The sequence below is a fragment of the Nicotiana tomentosiformis genome, chromosome 5, assembly GCF_000390325.3.
Source record: "Nicotiana tomentosiformis chromosome 5, ASM39032v3, whole genome shotgun sequence".
NCBI lineage: Eukaryota > Viridiplantae > Streptophyta > Magnoliopsida > Solanales > Solanaceae > Nicotiana > Nicotiana tomentosiformis.
In genome coordinates, this window is record NC_090816.1 from 137278025 (window position 1) to 137297118 (window position 19094).

At 35.4% G+C, this 19094-nt stretch overlaps 1 protein-coding gene across 1 annotated transcript; it reads right to left on the reverse strand.

Moving 5' to 3' along the window:
* Window positions 1-1597: 1597 nt before the first annotated feature.
* On the reverse strand, window positions 1598-5645 carry LOC104115092 (inositol transporter 4). The gene is made up of 7 exons (XM_009625666.4): window positions 5492-5645; window positions 4553-4759; window positions 4290-4360; window positions 3697-4032; window positions 3496-3603; window positions 2765-3376; window positions 1598-2271 (listed from the first exon to the last, which is right to left on the reverse strand). The coding sequence occupies exons 2-7, from the start codon at window positions 4683-4685 to the stop codon at window positions 1795-1797; spliced, it is 1737 nt and encodes a 578-aa protein (XP_009623961.1). The 5' UTR covers window positions 4686-4759; window positions 5492-5645; the 3' UTR covers window positions 1598-1794.
* Between the last annotated feature and the right edge of the window lie 13449 nt (window positions 5646-19094).

Sequence of the window (19094 nt, forward strand, 5' to 3'; positions counted from 1 at the left end):
ATTGATGTGCAGCAAATCCGTTCAAGTGACAATCCGGCAGATTTATTCACTAAATCTTTGCCAACTTCAACTTTTGAGAAGATGGTATACAAGATTGGAATGCGAAGACTCAAATATTTGAAACAAGGTTTTCATCAGGGGGAGTAAAATACGCGATGTATTCTTTTTTTCTTACTAAGATTTTTTCCCACAGGGTTTTCCTTATAAGGTTTTTAATGAGGCAGCTAGAAATGCGTATTACTAAATATGTGTATTCTTTTTCCTTCACTAAGATTTTTTTCACTGGGTTTTTCCTAGTAAGGTTTTAACGAGGCACAATACCTTTTAATGAACATCCAAGGGGGAGTGTTATGAAAATAATTATATTGTGGATGTTCATTTATTACTCCGCTATAGATAATCTTCCTGAAGAAGATTATCCATTTAGTACTCTGTTGAAATTTATCTACAAGCAGCTGATGCAGGCAGGTTGCAAGCAGCTCAATGAAATGATTTGCACCAGCTTCTTATTAAACAGGCAGGTTGCAAACAGCTCATGCAGACAGCTTACAAGCAGCTAAAGAAAAGCCTTGCAGCTGCTTCCTGAAAAGCCTCGCAGCTGCTTCCTTTCTTCTATAAATAGAGGAGTTTTCAGTTCATTATGTACATGAATTTGAAGTTGAATAATATATCAGTTTCTCTCTATACTTGTCTTCAGTTTATCTACTTTATAGTATTTATTTTATAACAATTTGATCATTTTATATGTAGTTTTTATAATTACAAATTTTTTCAAAAAAAAAATCAAGGAATTTATGTTCAATTGCACATCAAATACTCCTAAGTCGCTTAAGGCATACAAATCATGCCTGCACCAGAAACTATTTAAATCTGGTAGCCGAAAAGTGTACAAAAATTATATAATTTTTATATGTAACATACATAATGTATATATATATATACAAAAAATATACAAATTTTATTCATTTTTTCTGCCATTATTTTTACAACGGCTATACATTGTAATTTTTCAAAAAAGAAACCCGCCCGAACAAACTTTTGGCCCACCTAAATTGTCTCTCAAGACCGATTTACGCAAATGTCCCCTTAAAGGCCACTGTTTACATTTTGTTTTAAAAAGTTTTACAAATATAGCCTTTGAAAGTTACCTTCTGGATAACATTAGAATCGGATATAATATTTGCTCATAAAATTTTCAGTTTGCTCACAAAATATTAGATTGTGGTCTAATATTTGCAAATAACTTACAAAATCTTAAAATATGGTCTAACATTTTCTCCTAAGATTTTCAATTTACTCAAAAAGGATCATTAGACCGACATCCAAAAGGTCCATCAATCGCTAGAGAAATAAAAAGAGGTCATGCACTAAACAACAGCTATAAACAGGGACAACCAACAAGAACATACAACAATCCAGCGAATTCCCATAAGTGGGGTCTTGGGAGCGTAAAGTGTATGCAACCTTACTCCTACCCGAGAAGGTAAAAAGATTATTTCCGATAAACAATCAGCTACAAAAAAGAAAAGAAGTAACGACAATAAATAGTAACAACAACAAGATATTAAGGAAGCGAAGAAAAGATATCTAGAGCAGATAAACCAAAATGTCACTTTGCCATTTGAAATGTCTAATTGAAAAAACAAAATGTTCTACTCTCTGATCATCTACACTATAAAACAGTATCTTGACAATCAGAGACCTTCACTAGCATGTTGTAGTAGAGCTTATTTTTCGCCATAATCTATAAATATGGGACAAATTACCAGCAAAAAATGTCACACTGAATTGAACTTAGCTTGCATCTGCTGTCTTTTCGCTCGTTTTCTTGCGAAACAACTTTGGTTTATAGCCTTTCTCAAGCATCTTCTCAACTTCCTCAAATTGCAGGCCTTTTGTTTCAGGTACAAGAAAGAATATGGCAACTAAGCCAATTGCAGAGAATCCAGCAAACAAAAGGAATGTACCAGCAGAACCAATTGCCTCCGTCAAAGTCAAGAACGACTCGCTCACTATAAGATTAGATACCCAATTAGCAACGGCCGCTATACCACCACCAATACCTCTGTATCTTAAGGGGTATATCTCAGAGTTGACGATCCAAGGCGCTGTTCCCATTCCCGGAGAGTAAGATATGATGTACATTCCAAGAAGCAACACTGCAAAGAACCCGAACTTGCTAGGACAACCTTTTGTGTACCATGCACGCTTTTCTGATCGGCATAAACCTCTAACATCATCATTTAAAGCCAAGCATGCACCAGGATGATACTGATCAAAGAAAGTTACTGTCAATACCAAATTACCAATACTAAATACGCGAAAAAAAGAGAACAAAAAGCCAAACATGACAATTAAATGCAATTAGGAGGAAACCAAGTCGCACAATTGCTTACGCAAGATTTGGTGTAAGCAGTGTCGGCCTATTGTTACAATTTGAGTTGTAGGTCGGTTTGAGTTTGGGATTGTCGTGTTCTAAACCTTTACTTCATGTCTGAAATTCACATTTACTTTGTATATTTCAAACAATGGTGCATTGTATATGAACATACTGTTGTTTAGAAAAATATTATTACTGTATATGATATAGTAAAAGATTTCAGCAAAGCAGTGTCGGATAACACCTCAGGGTATAAGGCGTCTCCGTTACTAATATGCATACTACTGTACTGTTTTGGACAAACATAACAAGGATTTGACAATAATACCAAAGGGAATTAGTTAATAAATGCATCAGTGAGGACGTAAAACCAACAAAACTTACTTTGTTGTCTCCATTAGAGCAGAAAGCACAATCTGAGGAAGACTGCAAGCAACTCATACAGTTCCAGGACGATGCATCGGGAGCTTTTAGAAATGCCGAGCATGTGGAATTTGATCCAAAGTGATTGGATTCAAAGGCACTAATCGGCGGGGCATGTGAAGAAGCTTGCATGAAGAGCACAGACAATACCACTAGGCATGCTATGATACCAAACATGGAGACAATCATCAACCTCCTCCTCCCGAATCTGTCGACAAAGCACATACTCACAATGGAACCGACAGCATTGAGACCAGATGTTATGAGCGAGAGCGCTAAAGCTGTCTTGTTAGAAGCAAATCCAGCCAGTTGTACAATCGTCGGACTGTAATACATGACCGTGTTTATTCCGACAAATTGTTGTGCCACTTGGACTGTAATACCGGCATAGAGACCACGACGAACAACAGTGTTACTCCAAGCACTCTTGACTTTTGAGAAAATACCAGCTCCAAGGAATTGAGTATCAGCCTTCTCTGCTTCAATGGAAATCTCCAAAGCTTTCATCTCATCTTCAACTTCATGAGCCGGATATATCTTCTCTAATATAGCCCTAGCTTCGTCTTTTTTGTTCTGCAAAAAAGGTCAAAGGACAAGGACAATTAATTATGGCAATGAGAGAATCTACTAGAAATGAAAATGTCTTCAAATTTTCTGATAAAAAGAGAAAATTAAACAGGCAATCGGCCTACCTCTCTATACAACCATCGAGGTGACTCGGGGAGGGATAGCATTAGGAAAAATTGAATCAAAGCAGGAACTCCAGCTACCCCGAGCATCCATCGCCAAGTTCCTTTGGTCTAAAAGTATTCACAGAAATCAGTTAACGTTCCAAATGATATAAACAATTCCAATCGGATAAAAACCAGCAAAAAAGATTCAACATGTATTACCCTGGTAAATGCTAAGTTGATAAGATAAGATAGAAACTGTCCACCCGTAATTAGCAGACCATTCGTGCTAACTAAAGCTCCTCTAATCCGAGCTGGGGAAGCTTCTGAGATATAAAGTGGAGATGTCATGGAAGCCATTCCAACTCCTAAACCGACGAGAACTCTTCCAATAATTATCACCCACGGTGCTGGCGCAACTGACATAACGATTGCACCAATAAAGAACAAGATATCTGCTAAAAGAATCGATTTTCTCCGACCATACTTGTCATTAAACCAGCCACCAAATCCTGCCCCAAAAATTGCCCCTGCAACCGCCATGCTTACTATGGTTTCCTACATTGTTTTGAAAAAAAAAAAATGTTATTCTGTTTTCACAATATAATCAAATTGAAGTCGTGACCTCCTAGTTGTTGCCATGTGACCAGGAGGTCACGAGTTCGAGCCGTGGAAACAGCCTCTTGCAGAAATGCAGGGTAAGACTGCGTATAATAGGCCCTTGTGGTCCGGCCCTTCCCCGGACCCCGCGCATAGCGGGAGCTTAGTGTACCGGACTGCCTGAATTGATATATAAAGCAGAGTATATCACTTACTTGCAACCAAGTATGCTTATCAACAGCTTTGAAGTCATCCCGAATATAAAGCAATGCACCAGAAATCACACCTTGTTTGCAAGAAAATCACATAGAGCCAAACTTTAAAATTAATAAGCGACAAAGAAACTTCATTAATACTGAACTTAACAATAATTTACATCTTATCGCTCCAATTTATTGACAAAGGTTTTATCGGCAACATAGTATCAAACCATCTGGTCTAATCAAAAAAATTGGTATTAAAAGCAGTTGTCGTTTACCGGTATCATAACCAAACAGCAACCCTCCAATACCAGCAGAAAAGGCGAGACGCATGATGTAAGGCGTTTTCCATGACGTCCTCCAACATTCTGTAAACTCCGTCTTATCCGCTTTGTGAGGACCGCCTTCCATAGTATCCCGGTATCAATCTAGTTTTCTGCTATGCTTAAAAAGAATTCACAAGAGAAATCTTCACAGCAAATTACCTGCCAACAACAAAGGACTCAGCCTTTTTAATCTAAATCACATTCATTATCCAATACAATTTTCATCCAAGTTGCTTGAGGATCAAATACATTCATTAATACAAATTGCAAAAAGTAGCACTAGGACCAAAAAAGAAAGATTCTTGATCTGTTAATTAATACTAAAAATTGAGGAAAGATGAATTGATTCTGGAATAAAAAGGGAACAACTTTAGCACAAAAAATTAACCAATTTGTACAATGGATATACTGATTGAGACGTTTCATATGCCAAATTATCTGAACAAGGCAAAAACAAAAGGCAAATACCAGTTCTATATATACAGAAACATAAATTGTCACTGTTTTCTTATTTATAACAAAAGCAACCATTGATTCTATTGCCAAATCAAGAATTCAGTACTCCACTTATCTAGACTTATTTTGTGGTCTGATACATTAAAAAAAAAATCCCATATAGAAATATAATTTTTTTCATATAGATTGACCAATTATACCATTAATATTAATATCCAGAGAATAAACAAGAATGCCAATGAAAAAAATCAGATCAAAGAAAATAAATTATACCATCATGCAGAATTCAACAAAAAAAAAATGGAGAAACTTAAGAATAAATGTATAAAAAAAACAATGACAATTGGGATTGAGAATCAGAACAAGAGAAAAACCAGTGTATAATTTTCATGCAAAACCAAACTTGAAAAACAAAAGAAAACAGAAAATCAGTACCTAAGTGAAGTTGTCAAACTCTGCCACTTATTTTTTCAACTTCAGTAGTCTTTTTCTCAAAGATTCCAAACCCCACGCCCTGTTTTTCAACTTTGTTGATAAGAAAGAATAAGATATAAAGTGAAGGAATGGATATATAATATAGGTGTAGTAACCGAAGTCAAAAAGGAAAGAGTATAAAAGAGATATTTTGAGTCAAATCCGTTGAGGAATTTGTGATATGTTTATCCTTTAGTTTAAATCCTTGTAGGATTGTAATTTCAATTATGGTAATAAATTAACATTAATTTTTTTTCCCTTTAAGACTACAATAATTTCAAATATACTAGTAATAAATTCTAATTAATGTAGAATTAGATAAAAGTAAAAATTGCAAAAAGTTACTAGATAAATTCCAATTAGTCAATCCTTATCCTATAAAGATTAGAAAATAATACGTTTTATAGCTCTTTCTTAATAAGGTACAAATTGCCAATCAAAATCATGTATTATAATACATATTTTTTATGAATACATATGTACTCTGACTAATAAGGATATTATAACCCGTGATAACGGCTTCCCATGATCATAGGAGGGTTATTAATATTATAACTCGCGCAATTTTAAAAGAAACTAAAGGATAAAATACCCGTGCGACACGTGTATAAATCAGTATTCACTCAAGACTAACTCCTCTAATTTTGTGTATACTAGTATATAAGCACGTTAATAATGACACATGACGATTTAAATATTTATTTATATGAAGAACAATAAAATTTAATTAATGAGAGAAATTTTATATATAATATTACAACAATCATTTAAATCCCAAAAAATATTATTACATTAGTATAATACATGAATTTAAAATAAAAGGACGTCATCAAAACTTACACAAATGATCAATTTGTCATGTTAGTTAGATAATAATTATATATTATAGTTTAAAAATATTTAATATGATGGTATCTTAACGAACACTTCTTTGTTGACAATATTTTTTTGTGTATGTTTCCTCCTAATGTGTTGGTTGCTCTGCTTTAACCAGAACTCTTGTTGACGATCTTTATATCCCTCTTGAAAGTGCAACATACAATTGTTCATTTGTTCGTGCAAGAAAATATATTGGGGTAAATATAGTCCAATATTTAGAATGTTTGTCCTTATGCTATTTATTATATTTACAAAACATAAACATACTAAAAACTATTTTTACACAAATTTAAAAGGATATTCCTTAGTTTCGGAAGATGAAAGTTGAATTCAGGGATAAGAATATACTTAGAAGCATATTAACCAGTATCATAATTTTTGCATGTATGACGTTATTGTCAAAACTTCTATATACCATATGTGTGCTATTACATAAGCTATTCGGCGTATCTAAGTTTTTCAGTAGCATGACATGCATATTTTTCTTCAAAATTAACATATATACAATGGAAGATCAACTTTAACTTAGTCTACTATATATACGGTGACACTAACATAAGTAAAAAATTATCACGACCCAAAATCCCACCACAAGCGTCGTGATGACACCTAGTCTCTAAGACTAGGTAAGCCAGTTTTCATTACATTTTTTGAAGCCATTTTTTTTTAAAACTAACAACGAAAATAATTACAATATACAACCTCCCAAGACTGATAGTACTAAGTCACGAACTCTAACTGAATACATAGAATGATCACGAGGACCGAATATACAATATTGTTTGATTACAAGTTAACAGTACAATGAAATGAAAAGACTCCAAGGGACTGCAACGACCAAGCAGCTCTACCTTGAATTCTTACTATCCCTCTTTAACTCTGCTCAAGTCCATTATCTTCAATACCTGACTCTGCATAAAAATATGCAGAAATATAGTATGAGTACGCCACGGTCGGTACCCAGTAAATATCAAGACTAACCTCAATGGAGTAGAGACGAGGTACAATCAAGACACTCACTAGTCTAATAACCTGTACAATATAATATATAAAAATAATAGGAAACAAATAACAATAGGGTAACATGAAACAACCAGTGATATGTACATCAGACAACAAGAATATCATTAATATCATTCAATAATTAATAAGTACAATTACACCCAATTAAATCAAGTCCTTCAAATAAATGTCTTTCACATATAATTCTTCCAACTAATTCTCTTTCAAATATAATTTTTTCAAATAATTATTTTTCAAATATAATTCTTTCAATAAATCTTTTCAAATATAATTTCCTCAAATAAATATCTTTTCAATACAATTCTTTCCTATAATACTTTCTAAGTAAAAATCCTTCCAAATAAATATTTTGAATATAATTCTTCCAAATAAAAAGTAACCATGTGGCACCTCATTTCATAATCATAAAAATACGGGTCTCGGCCCATTTTCATATTTTTCGTAAACACGGGCCTCAACCCATTTTTATATTTCCACGGCACCTCGTGCCCATAATTAAATCATCATATTTTTCCGACACCTCGTACCCTCATTTCAAATCATAACTGCACGGACAATTCACGTGCCAATTATCATTATCATTTCATCACAGCACCTCGTGCCAACATTTCATATCACAACTGCACGGATAATTCACGTGCCAAATATTCTCATTTTTTACTCACGGCACTTCGTACCCATATTTTATTTTATAATCCGCCTAGCAATAGCCACAAGCTCTCAATTTCAACATAAATCAGATTGTTATCAATTTACCAACACCAAGACAAGTTGCACAAGGTATAAAAACAAACACAAGTAAATCACAACATCACATGAAAATTATCAACACCACAACCCCACATCATCACATATCGTCCCTGGCAATAGCCACCTTTATCGCTCCTATTGCCACCCTTATCACTCTTATAGCCACCCTTATCGCTCCGCCCAGACAATATCAATAGCCACCATTATCGCTCCTATTGGCACCCTTATCGCTCATATAACCACCCTTATCGCTCCGCCCAGACAATATTCCAACAAATACAACAACAGTGAAATGCCACCCTTATACCCACATAATATCAACGGTGAAATGCCACCCTTATCTCCCCAAAATAATAACTCACACAACACAATAATTTACACGAAAAATTAACACGACAATATAATAAAATCAATTCATATCACAATTTGCCCAATGGCCGCAACCAAATTCCAAAGATATAACAAAATTAATTAATTTCACAACAAATAGCCCAAGGCTTCACACAATGTATATAACACCCAAAAACAATCAATAGAGATAAAAAAATAATCAACATAGGGCACACCTTCATTAATCCAAATTTAGATAATTATATTAACACCTCTTCTTAAGTTTATTTAATTAATTATTTACAGAAGAAAAATCCATAATGAAATTAAATCCCACGAATATCAAAATCACGGAATTCACATAAATATACAGGTAACATGCACATCAAATTGTCATATAAAAACAAATTCAATAAATGCGAATTGAAGCATGAAAAACAGATGACTAAATAGATGCCAACAATTATCCAATTTACTACACAATATGCCCAAGACTCTAACTCAATAAAATTTGCACATATAAGCCCGAGTACGTACTCGTCATCTCTCGTACATGGCTTTTTACATTTCACAAATGGCACATAAGACTCGATGCCTAAGGGGTAATTCCCCCACTCGAGGTTAAGCAAGACACTTACCTTTTTGAAGTTAGGCCAATATTCCAAAATAGCCTCCTTGCTTGAATTGACCTCCGTACAGCTCAAATCTATCCAAATTAATTGTATAACTTCATTAAAATTCATCGAAAAAAATTCCGGATAATAATACGTCGACTTAAAATTTTATTCCAAAAAGTCAACAAAAGTCAACGCGGGACCCGTCTCTCGGAACCTGACATAATTTTCATGAAATCCGAACACCCATTCCGATACGAGTTCAACCATACTAATTTTATCGAATTCCAAAAATAAATCGACCTCCTAATCTTAAATTTAAACCAAGAGGGATTTATAAATTTTTTAACCCAATTCACTAATTTAGTGATAAAAACAATAATAGATTCATGTAATTTAACTAAAATCAGGTTAGGAATTCTTATCCCAATATTTTTCTTAAAAACCTCTCGAAAAATCGCCTCACCCGAGCTTCCTTGGTCCAAAAATGGAAGAATGACACGAATTTGGACTTTATTCTGCTGCCCAAAGGTTTGTTCTTCGAGTTCGCGAGACTCCCCTCGCGTTCGCGAAGAACAAATTCTTCAAAAGTCATTTTCAAACTCTTCTCAGATAGCCTTTAGTATAACGGTCATAACCTTTTTTACAAAACTCCAAATGATGAATGGTTTAACTTTATAAAAACTAGACTCCAAGGCTATAACTTTTATTTGTTGCTCATCTCCCAATTCCTTATATATTACGACATATAAGCTTCCAAAGTCAGCCCTGTGCAACAGATATTTCCAAACTCTTCCCGGATAGCCTATAGTTTATCCACCATAACATTTTGTACAGAACTCCAAATTATAAATGGTTTACCTTTCTCAAAACTAGACACAAAGGGCTACAACTTTTATTTTTGGATCATCTCCAAATTCCTTATAGATTGCGAGATATGAGCCTCTAAAGTCAGACGACGAACAACAAAATTTCCTTCTTCGCGAACGCAAGAACCTCTTCGCGAACACGAAGAACAAAGTCCTAACAACATAATTCTTCTTTGTGAACGCGAGAGGCTCCTCGCGAACGCGAAGAACAACACCAGAACCAGCAACTAGTAGCATCAAAACACCCAAACTTGGTTCGGAATCACCCGAATCAAACCCAAGACCCCGGGACCCCGTCCAATCATACCAACCACTTCCAATACATAACACGAACCCGCTCGAGGCCTGAAATCACATCAAAAAACATCAAAGCCACGAATCATACCCCAATTCAAGCCTAATGAATGAAATTTCAAATTCTATATCTATGATGACCCAAAATGTCATCTTTAAATTTAATAATTAATTTTGTATTCTAAAACCTCAAAAAGTACTATTTATCATTCCTCGACTAGCGTGCGTAGTCCGTAAAATTTTCCAAAAAGTTTTCAGGTGAAAAATGGATTAAAATGTGAATTAGAGCTTTAAAACTCAATTGAGTTGACTTTGGTCAACATTTTAAGAAAACGGACTCGGATCAGTATTTTGACAGTTCCGGTAGGTCCGTATCGTGATTTGGGACTTAGGCGTATGCCCGGAATCAAATTCCGAGGTCCCTAACCCGAGATATAAAATTTTGATAAAAAAAATTAAAAGTTTAAGTTCAAATAGTGACCGGATGTTAAATTATGTGCAAACGATCGCGGAATAGAATTTTGATGATTCCAACAGCTCCGTATGGTAATTTTGGACTTAGGAGCATGATCGGAATTGTATTTGGAAGTCCGTAGTGGAATTAGGCTTGAAATGCTAAAAGTTGAATTTTTGGAAAGTTTGACCGAGGGGTTGACTTTTTGATATCGAGATCAGAATTCGATTCTGGAAATTGAAATAGGTCTGTTATATCATTTATGACTTGTGTGCAAAATTTGAAGTCATTCCAAATTGATTTGATCTGTTTCGGCACAAGATATAGAATTTGAAAGTTCAAAGTTCATAGATTTTGATTTGAGATATGATTCATCGTTTTGATGTTGTTTGATGTGGTTTGAAGCCTCGACAAAGTTTGTATTGTATGTTGGGACATGTTGGAATAGTTGGTTAAGGTCTCGAGGGTGTCGGGTGGATTTCGGAAGGTAAACGGAATGGATTTCGGACAAAGAGGGTTGCTGGAAATTTGCAGAAATTTCGCTAGAAATTTCTGGTGCGTTGAGCCAATTTTGGAAGCTTATATCTCGCAATTCATAAGGAATCGGAAAATTTTCAAAACATGAAAGTTGTAGTCGTTTGATTCTAGTTTCCAGAAAGTTAAACCATTCATCATTTGGACATTAGTACATAAAGTTATGTTCGATTGAAGGAAGACTGGTACAAATAAATTCTGGTGGACTTTTAGTGACGGAAAATGGACTTTTAGTGACGGATGGGCAGAAACTTAAGGACAAAAAATGGTCATTTCCTTCATTTCGTTTAGGATTTTTGGAGCATGGTTCTTGGGCGATTTTCACGAGAAAGCATTGGGGTAAGTATTCCTTATCCTATATTGGTTATATTTCATGATTCCATACTCATTTACATCATGAATCCGTGAATTTATGGAAGAAAAATCAAGATTTTTGCAAAATCTTCCAAAAATGAAAATTTACGATTTAGAGGTCGAGTTGTTATCGGAATTTGGTAAAATTGGTATGGGTGAACTCTTAATTGAATGGGTTGTCAGATTTTATAAGTTTCGCTAGATTCCGAGATGTGGGCCCCACAGGCAAATTTTGAGCTAATTTTGAATTTTATTGAAAAATGTAATATTTTCTTATGAAATTGATTACTATAATTTTTGTTGACTATATCGAATTAATTATGACTAGATACGAGTCAATCGGAATCGGAAAATCGAGGAAAAAAGCATAATACTTGGTTAAATTGGAGCAAGTCGAGGTAAGTGACTTGTCTAACCTTGTGTGGGAAAAATTTCCCCCTATGATTGATAATTATAATATGTGAAAAGTCGTGTACACGGGCTAAATGTGAAAGATTATGTTTTAAATTGTGTAGATCAATGTTGCGCATTAATTAAATTATTTTATTTTGTTATATTCTTCATTATTGATTTAATGTTTATATTTTAAATTTGCTTGACTTTTTCTTGCTAAATGTTTTATCTGTTTAGTTGGAACTTGGTTTCTTTTATTCTGTGCATTATTTGAAGGTTGATTTTCTTTAAATTAAATATTATTAATATGAAGTATTTGATATTTTTAAACTTGATATTGAAGCAACGTATTAAAGATTTTGAAATATTATTTTTCTGAATTATTTACTCCTGAATATTTTTATAAGATTTTCGTACTCATTGCGATGGAGCAGTGAGATCTTTATTGTGGAAAAATATTATTGTTGAATTATTTTGACATGAGCCGTGAGCTCTTTATTGTGGAAAAATATTGTTGTTGAATTATTTTGGCAAGTTAAATTATTTGAGCACCTGAGGTACAAATTGTGATATATTGTGATATTGATACGCATGCGGTGGTATAAGGTCTGGGTATTGAAACACGTGCAGTGAGATAAGGGTGGCTTGATACACGTGGCTAGTAGGGGGAACTACTATAAGTCATGCGGTGTGATAAGGATGGCTAAAACACGGGATGCTATTTCGGAAAAAATATTTTCTTTAAAATAAATTGTGAAGGCTCTCGCAGTGAGATAAGGAAATGAGGTATTGTGAATTTATTTATGATTTGGGACTACGAAACGGTACCTCGGGAGTGCCCTTGTTGATATTGATTTATGGCCGCATTTGCCTTTGATTATTGTTGTGATTTTCTTAAAGTTGGAAATAATTCTGTTTTGTTTTCACGAGATATTTATTTGCCATTATTTGATGTAATTAAATGTGACATACTACTTGATTCATTTCCATTGTCATTTATCTTATAGTATTATTTAAACATTTTACCATGCCATTATTTATTCTCCAGTAGGGCCTGACCGGACATCGTCACTACTCTACCGAGGTTAGGCTTGGCACTTACTGGGTACCGCTGTGGTGTACTCATACTACGCTTCTGCACATCTTTTTGTGCAGATTCAGGTACATCTTATCAGACCACGCATCAGTAAAATAATTGTAGGAGGAGACTTCGAGATATATCTGCCAGCGTCCGCAGACTCCGGAGTCCCCTTCTATCTTACTGTGTTGTCTTCCTTATTTACTTTTGACTCTGATGTATAGAGACATAGAGAATAAATTTTTAGAAGCTTGTGACTTATTTCTACCGGGTTTTGGGATTTAAAATTGTTTGAATTATAGTCTATTTATTTAAGATATTTATTATTATTCCGCATTGATAGGCTTACCTAGTCTTAGAGACTAGGTGCCATCACGACATCCTACGGAGGGAATTTGGGGTCGTGATAATATCTTGTGCCGAAACATATCAAATCAATCTGGAATGACTTCTAATTTTGCACACAAGTCATAATTAACATAACGAAGCTATTCCAATTTCCAGAATCGGATTTCGGCCCGATATCAGAAAGTCAACCCCCCGGTCAAACTTCCCAAAAATTCATCTTTCGCCATTTCAAGCCAAATTCCTCTACAGACCTCCAAATAATTTTATGGACACGCTCCTAAGTCCATAATCACTATACGGGGCTATTGACATCATCAAAATTTTATTCCAGAGTCGTCTTCATTCAGTTCCGACTACGGTAAAAATCCTAAGACTTAAGCTTCCGTTTTGAAGACCAAGTGTCCCAAATCACTCCAAATCATCTGGTAACTGAAATCAACCATGCACGCAAGTCAATACACATAATAAGAAGTTGCCCAGGGCCTTATGCCACCAAACGGAGCTTAAATTCTTAAAACGATAAGTCAGGTCGTTACATTCTCCACCTCTTAAACAAACGTTCGTCCTCAAACGTGCTAATAATTATTCTGAGGTTACCGAATTGATAATTTTTACTTTTACACATATACTCACAGTTGATTCCACGCTATCGCATTTGAGATAAGCCCGACAACATCATCTCATTTGAGTTTATTTCTTTTATCCATATTTATAAATTTTAAGATCAATTTATTACACTCCAAATATTTCAAAAAGGTCTGATTTTCACAACACACGGTATTGGTCTCAACTGGCTATAGCAACTTGTGCCTACGCACACATCAATTTTCTTTATAGTGTTGAAGTACTTCAAAACTTTTTCTGTGGTGTTACATTCTTCCCCGCTTAGGATCATTCGCCATCAAACACATAACATATTTATCTCTTCCTTTGCAAATCCCAATCCTCCAAATTTTTACTAACTCTCAAATTTTTCAGAAATTTCGGCAGAGTCTCCCCTGTAATTGGGCCTATCCACCTGCCAAAGTAACACCAAAACAATTCCTAACAACACATCCACAACCCAACAAAATACCACAAGGTATATATCAATAATACCAATCTCGACATCACAAGCACTACATTATTATAATGATATCAGGACATGAAGCACATCATATGTATGCTCATCACCACATCTCTGATCTTAAAATTTGTTCATAATTAATTCAAGCATCATCAATTAATCTCATATTAACCACCACCTCATTTTGAATTTTCACAACACTGACAACAGAATGTGAAGCATGAAGACCTCATAATTACTTACTTGGATTAATGAGTCACATTTAACGTCACCTGGGCACTCACCTCATAGGCTAAAACTCAATGTTTACAGCACGAAAAGTGTTGAATATGCAAAGAAAAATATACAAGAATTATCAAATAAGACTAACAGGCATGACTCCCTATTAATACTATTGTACAATTAAATTTCACAAAGGCAAAATTTTTAAACTCATAAATATTTCACCACAAGGACCTCGTCCTTACATAACTTCCATCACAGCTTGCAGCCAGGTTTAAATATTTCACATCATGTAAAAATGCGAGGATCTCATCCTCAACTCCGAATCACAAGTATGTTGCACATTGTGCCAACTGAAATTTTTAATTTCCTTTCTTTCTTCTTTTCAATATATTTCATAAACAGTTTTCACAACACATAATGAACCCTCATACCAGTAGGGCGTATAATTCATAAAAATTGAAATCAGTTATTCTGAAACACACTAAACCCACTGTAATGAATAATAAAAATTACTTTTGGACTTATAGCCCTCAATGGTGTACAAAAATAAATGACAGACACAGGCTCACACCTTCAAATCTCCAAACAGGGATAAATATATAAGTGGGTCATAAATTTACGAAGCTCACCCATAAGTGGAGCATAATAGGAGGACTCACCTCAATATTCAGAACCGAATCAAATTAAGGAAAATATCCTTTTATAATAAAAATCAGGATCGTACCTGTATCGACACCATCTGGTGTGTTGTCCTCAGCCAAATCATAGTGATTAAATCAACGGGTCGGGCCTCCACCTCTTAGGCGCCCACTACCCGCCTGTCCTCCACCTCTAGCTGACTGTGCACGTGGAGTATCAACTGGAATAAAGCTTGTAGCTGGAGTGTTCTGATGAAATCCACCCCTCCTAAGTCTGGGACAATCTCTCATGATATGCCTAGTATCACCACACTCATAACAACCCCTCTGAGGTCGCAGATGCTCGTATTGAGTCTGTGCCGGATAACTGGAATAACCACTGTAAGAATCTCATGTCGGTGGTGCAGTGTAAACTGGAGCACTCCGAGTAATCTGATGTGCAGACTGAGTTGACTGACTGCTCGAGCCTCCGCTATAATAGGTTCTAGCTGAAGAGTAAAACCCGTTGAACCCTCCAGATCTTTGAGACCTTTTGGCCTCCTTAGACTCCCTTTCCTCGCATAAAACGCCCTCAATCTTCCTTGCAATCTCCACTACTTATTGAAATGGAGCATCAGTTTGCAATTCTCGAGCCGTGCATATTTTAATATCATAATCGAGCCCCTCAATGAATCTGCGGACCTGCTCTCTGATTGTAGGAACCAAGATAGGTGCATGACGGGCTAACTCACTGAACCTGATAGTATATTCTGACACTGTCATAGTGCCCTGATGCAACCGTTCAAACTCTGTGCGCCACGCATCTCTGAGAGACTGGGGAACAAACTCTTTCAAGAATATTTTTGAAAATTTATCCCAAGTTGGTGGTGTGGCATCGGTTGGTCTACCTTCTTCAAAGATTTGCCACCACCGATACGCTGTGCCTGACAGTTGAAATGTAGTAAAGGAAACTCCGCTTACTTCCACAATACCCATGGTGCGAAAAATACGGTGATAAGTTTCCAGAAATCCTTGGGCATCCTATGTAGTTGTGCCACTGAAAGTTGGTGGATTATATTTCTTAAACCTTTCGAGTCTCTTTTGTTCTTCTTCTAATGTCTCGGGCCTGACCTCAGGCCGAACCGGAATAACAGGTTGTACTGGTACTACACTCGGAACTTGTCCAACGTAAACCTGCTGCTATGGAGTTGTGGTAGGAGTCTGAGCTATTCCCCCAATCTACGGAATGTTTGGTGTAACATAGATCAATTCCTCCTGAGTTAATATACCGAACATACTCAGGAACTGTGCTAAAGTCTCCTGAAGTCTGGGGGTAACAACAGGTGCTTCTGGTACCTGTCCCCCAACTGGAGCTACTGGTGGCTCCTCAACTGTTGTTCTGACAGGTGCTCTAGTCGTAACGCGTGCCCTTCCTCGGCCTCTACCTCGGCCCCAGCCTCTTGCAGCCCTAGTAGTATGTGCGGATGCCTGCTCAGCTAACCCGGTAGCACGTGTCCTCACCATCTACGAGAGAATAGAGATACAAAGGATCAAATTCTACAATCAACAAATCCGCACGACATGAATGAAAGAAGTGGAAATTTCCTAACAGTTATGTAGCGTCTCGAAGATAAGTACAGACATCTCCGTACCGATCTGCAAGACTTTACTAGACTCGTGCGTGACTCGTAGAATCTATGAACCTATAGATCTGATACCAACGGTCACGACCCAAAATCCCACCACATGCGTCGTGATGGCACCTAGTCTCTAAGACTAGGTAAGCCAATTTCCATTACATTTTTGAAGCCATTTTTTTTTTCAAAACTAAAAACGGAAATAATTAAAATATACAACCTCCCAAGACTGGTAGTACTCAGTCACGAACTCTAACTGAATACATAGAATGATCACGAGGACCGAATATACAATACTGTTTGATTACAAGTTAACAGTATAATGAAATGAAAAGACTCCAAGGTACTGCGACGACCAAGCAGCTCTACCTTGAATCCTTACGATCCCTCTTTAACTCTGCTCAAGTCCATTATCTTCAATACCTGGCTCTGCACAAAAATGTGCAGAAATATAGTATGAGTACGCCACGGTCGGTACCCAATAAGTATCAAGACTAACCTCAATAGAGTAGAGACGAGGTACAGTCAAGACACTCACTAGTCTAATAACCTATGCAATATAATATACAAAATAATAGGAAACAAATAACAATAGGAAAACATGAAACAACCAGTGATATGCACAGCAGACAACAAGAATACCATTAATATCACTCAACAATTAATAAGTACAATTATACCCAATTAAATCAAGTCCTTCAAATAAATATCTTTCACATATAATTCTTCCAAATAATTCTCTTTCAAATTTAATTTTCTCAAATAATTATTTTTCAAATATAATTCTTTCAATAAATCTTTTTAAATATAATTTCCTCAAATAAATATCTTTCCAATACAATTCTTTCCTATAATACTTTCTAAGTAAAAATCCTTCCAAATAAATATTTTGAATATAATTCTTCCAAATAAAAAGTCATCATGTGGCACCTCATTTCATAATCATAAAAATATGGGTCTCGACCCATTTTCATATTTTTCGTAAACACGGGTCTCAGCCCATTTTTATATTTCCACGGCACATCGTGCCAATAATTAAATCATCATATTTTTCCGGCACCTCGTACCCTCATTTCAAATCACAACTGCACGGATAATTCACGTGCCAATTATCATCATCATTTCATCACAGCACCTCGTGCCCACATTTCATATCACAACTGCACGGACAATTCACGTGCCAAATATTCTCATTATTTACTCACGGCACCTTGTGCCCACATTTTATTTTATAATCCGCCTGGCAATAGCCACAGGCTCTCAATTTCAATATAAATCAGATTGTTATCAATTTACCAACAACAAGACAAGTTGCATAAGGTATAAAAATAAACACAAGAAAATCACAACATCACATGAAAATTATCAATACCACAACCCTACATCATCACATATCGTCCCTGACAATAGCCACCCTTATCGCTCCTATTGCCACCTTTATCACTCTTATAGCCACCCTTATCGCTCCGCCCAGAAAATATCAATAGCCACCCTTATCTCTCCTATTGCCACCCTTATCGCTCCTATAGCCACCATTATCGCTCCTTCCAGACAATATTCCAACATACACAACAACAGTAAAATGCCATACTTATACCCACATAATATCAACGGTGAAATGCCACCCTTATCTCCCCAAAATAATAAATCATACAACACAACAATTTACACGAAAAATTAACATGACAATATAATAAAATCAATTCATATCACAATTTGCCCAATAGCCGCAACCAAATTCCAAAGATATAACAAAATCAATTAATTTCACAATAAATAGCCCAAGGCTCCACACAATGTATATAACACCCAAAAACAATCAATAGAGATAGAAAAATAATCAACATAGGGCACACCTTCATTAATCCAAATTTAGACAATTATATTAACACCTCTTCTTAAGTTTATTTAATTAATTATTTGCAGAGGAAAAATCCATAATGAAATTAAATCCCACGAATATCAAAATCACGGAATTCACATAAATATACAGGTAACATGCACATCAAATTGTCATATAAAAATAAATTCAATAAATGCGAATTGAAGCATGGAAAACAGATGACTAAATAGATGCCAACAATTATCCAATTTACTAC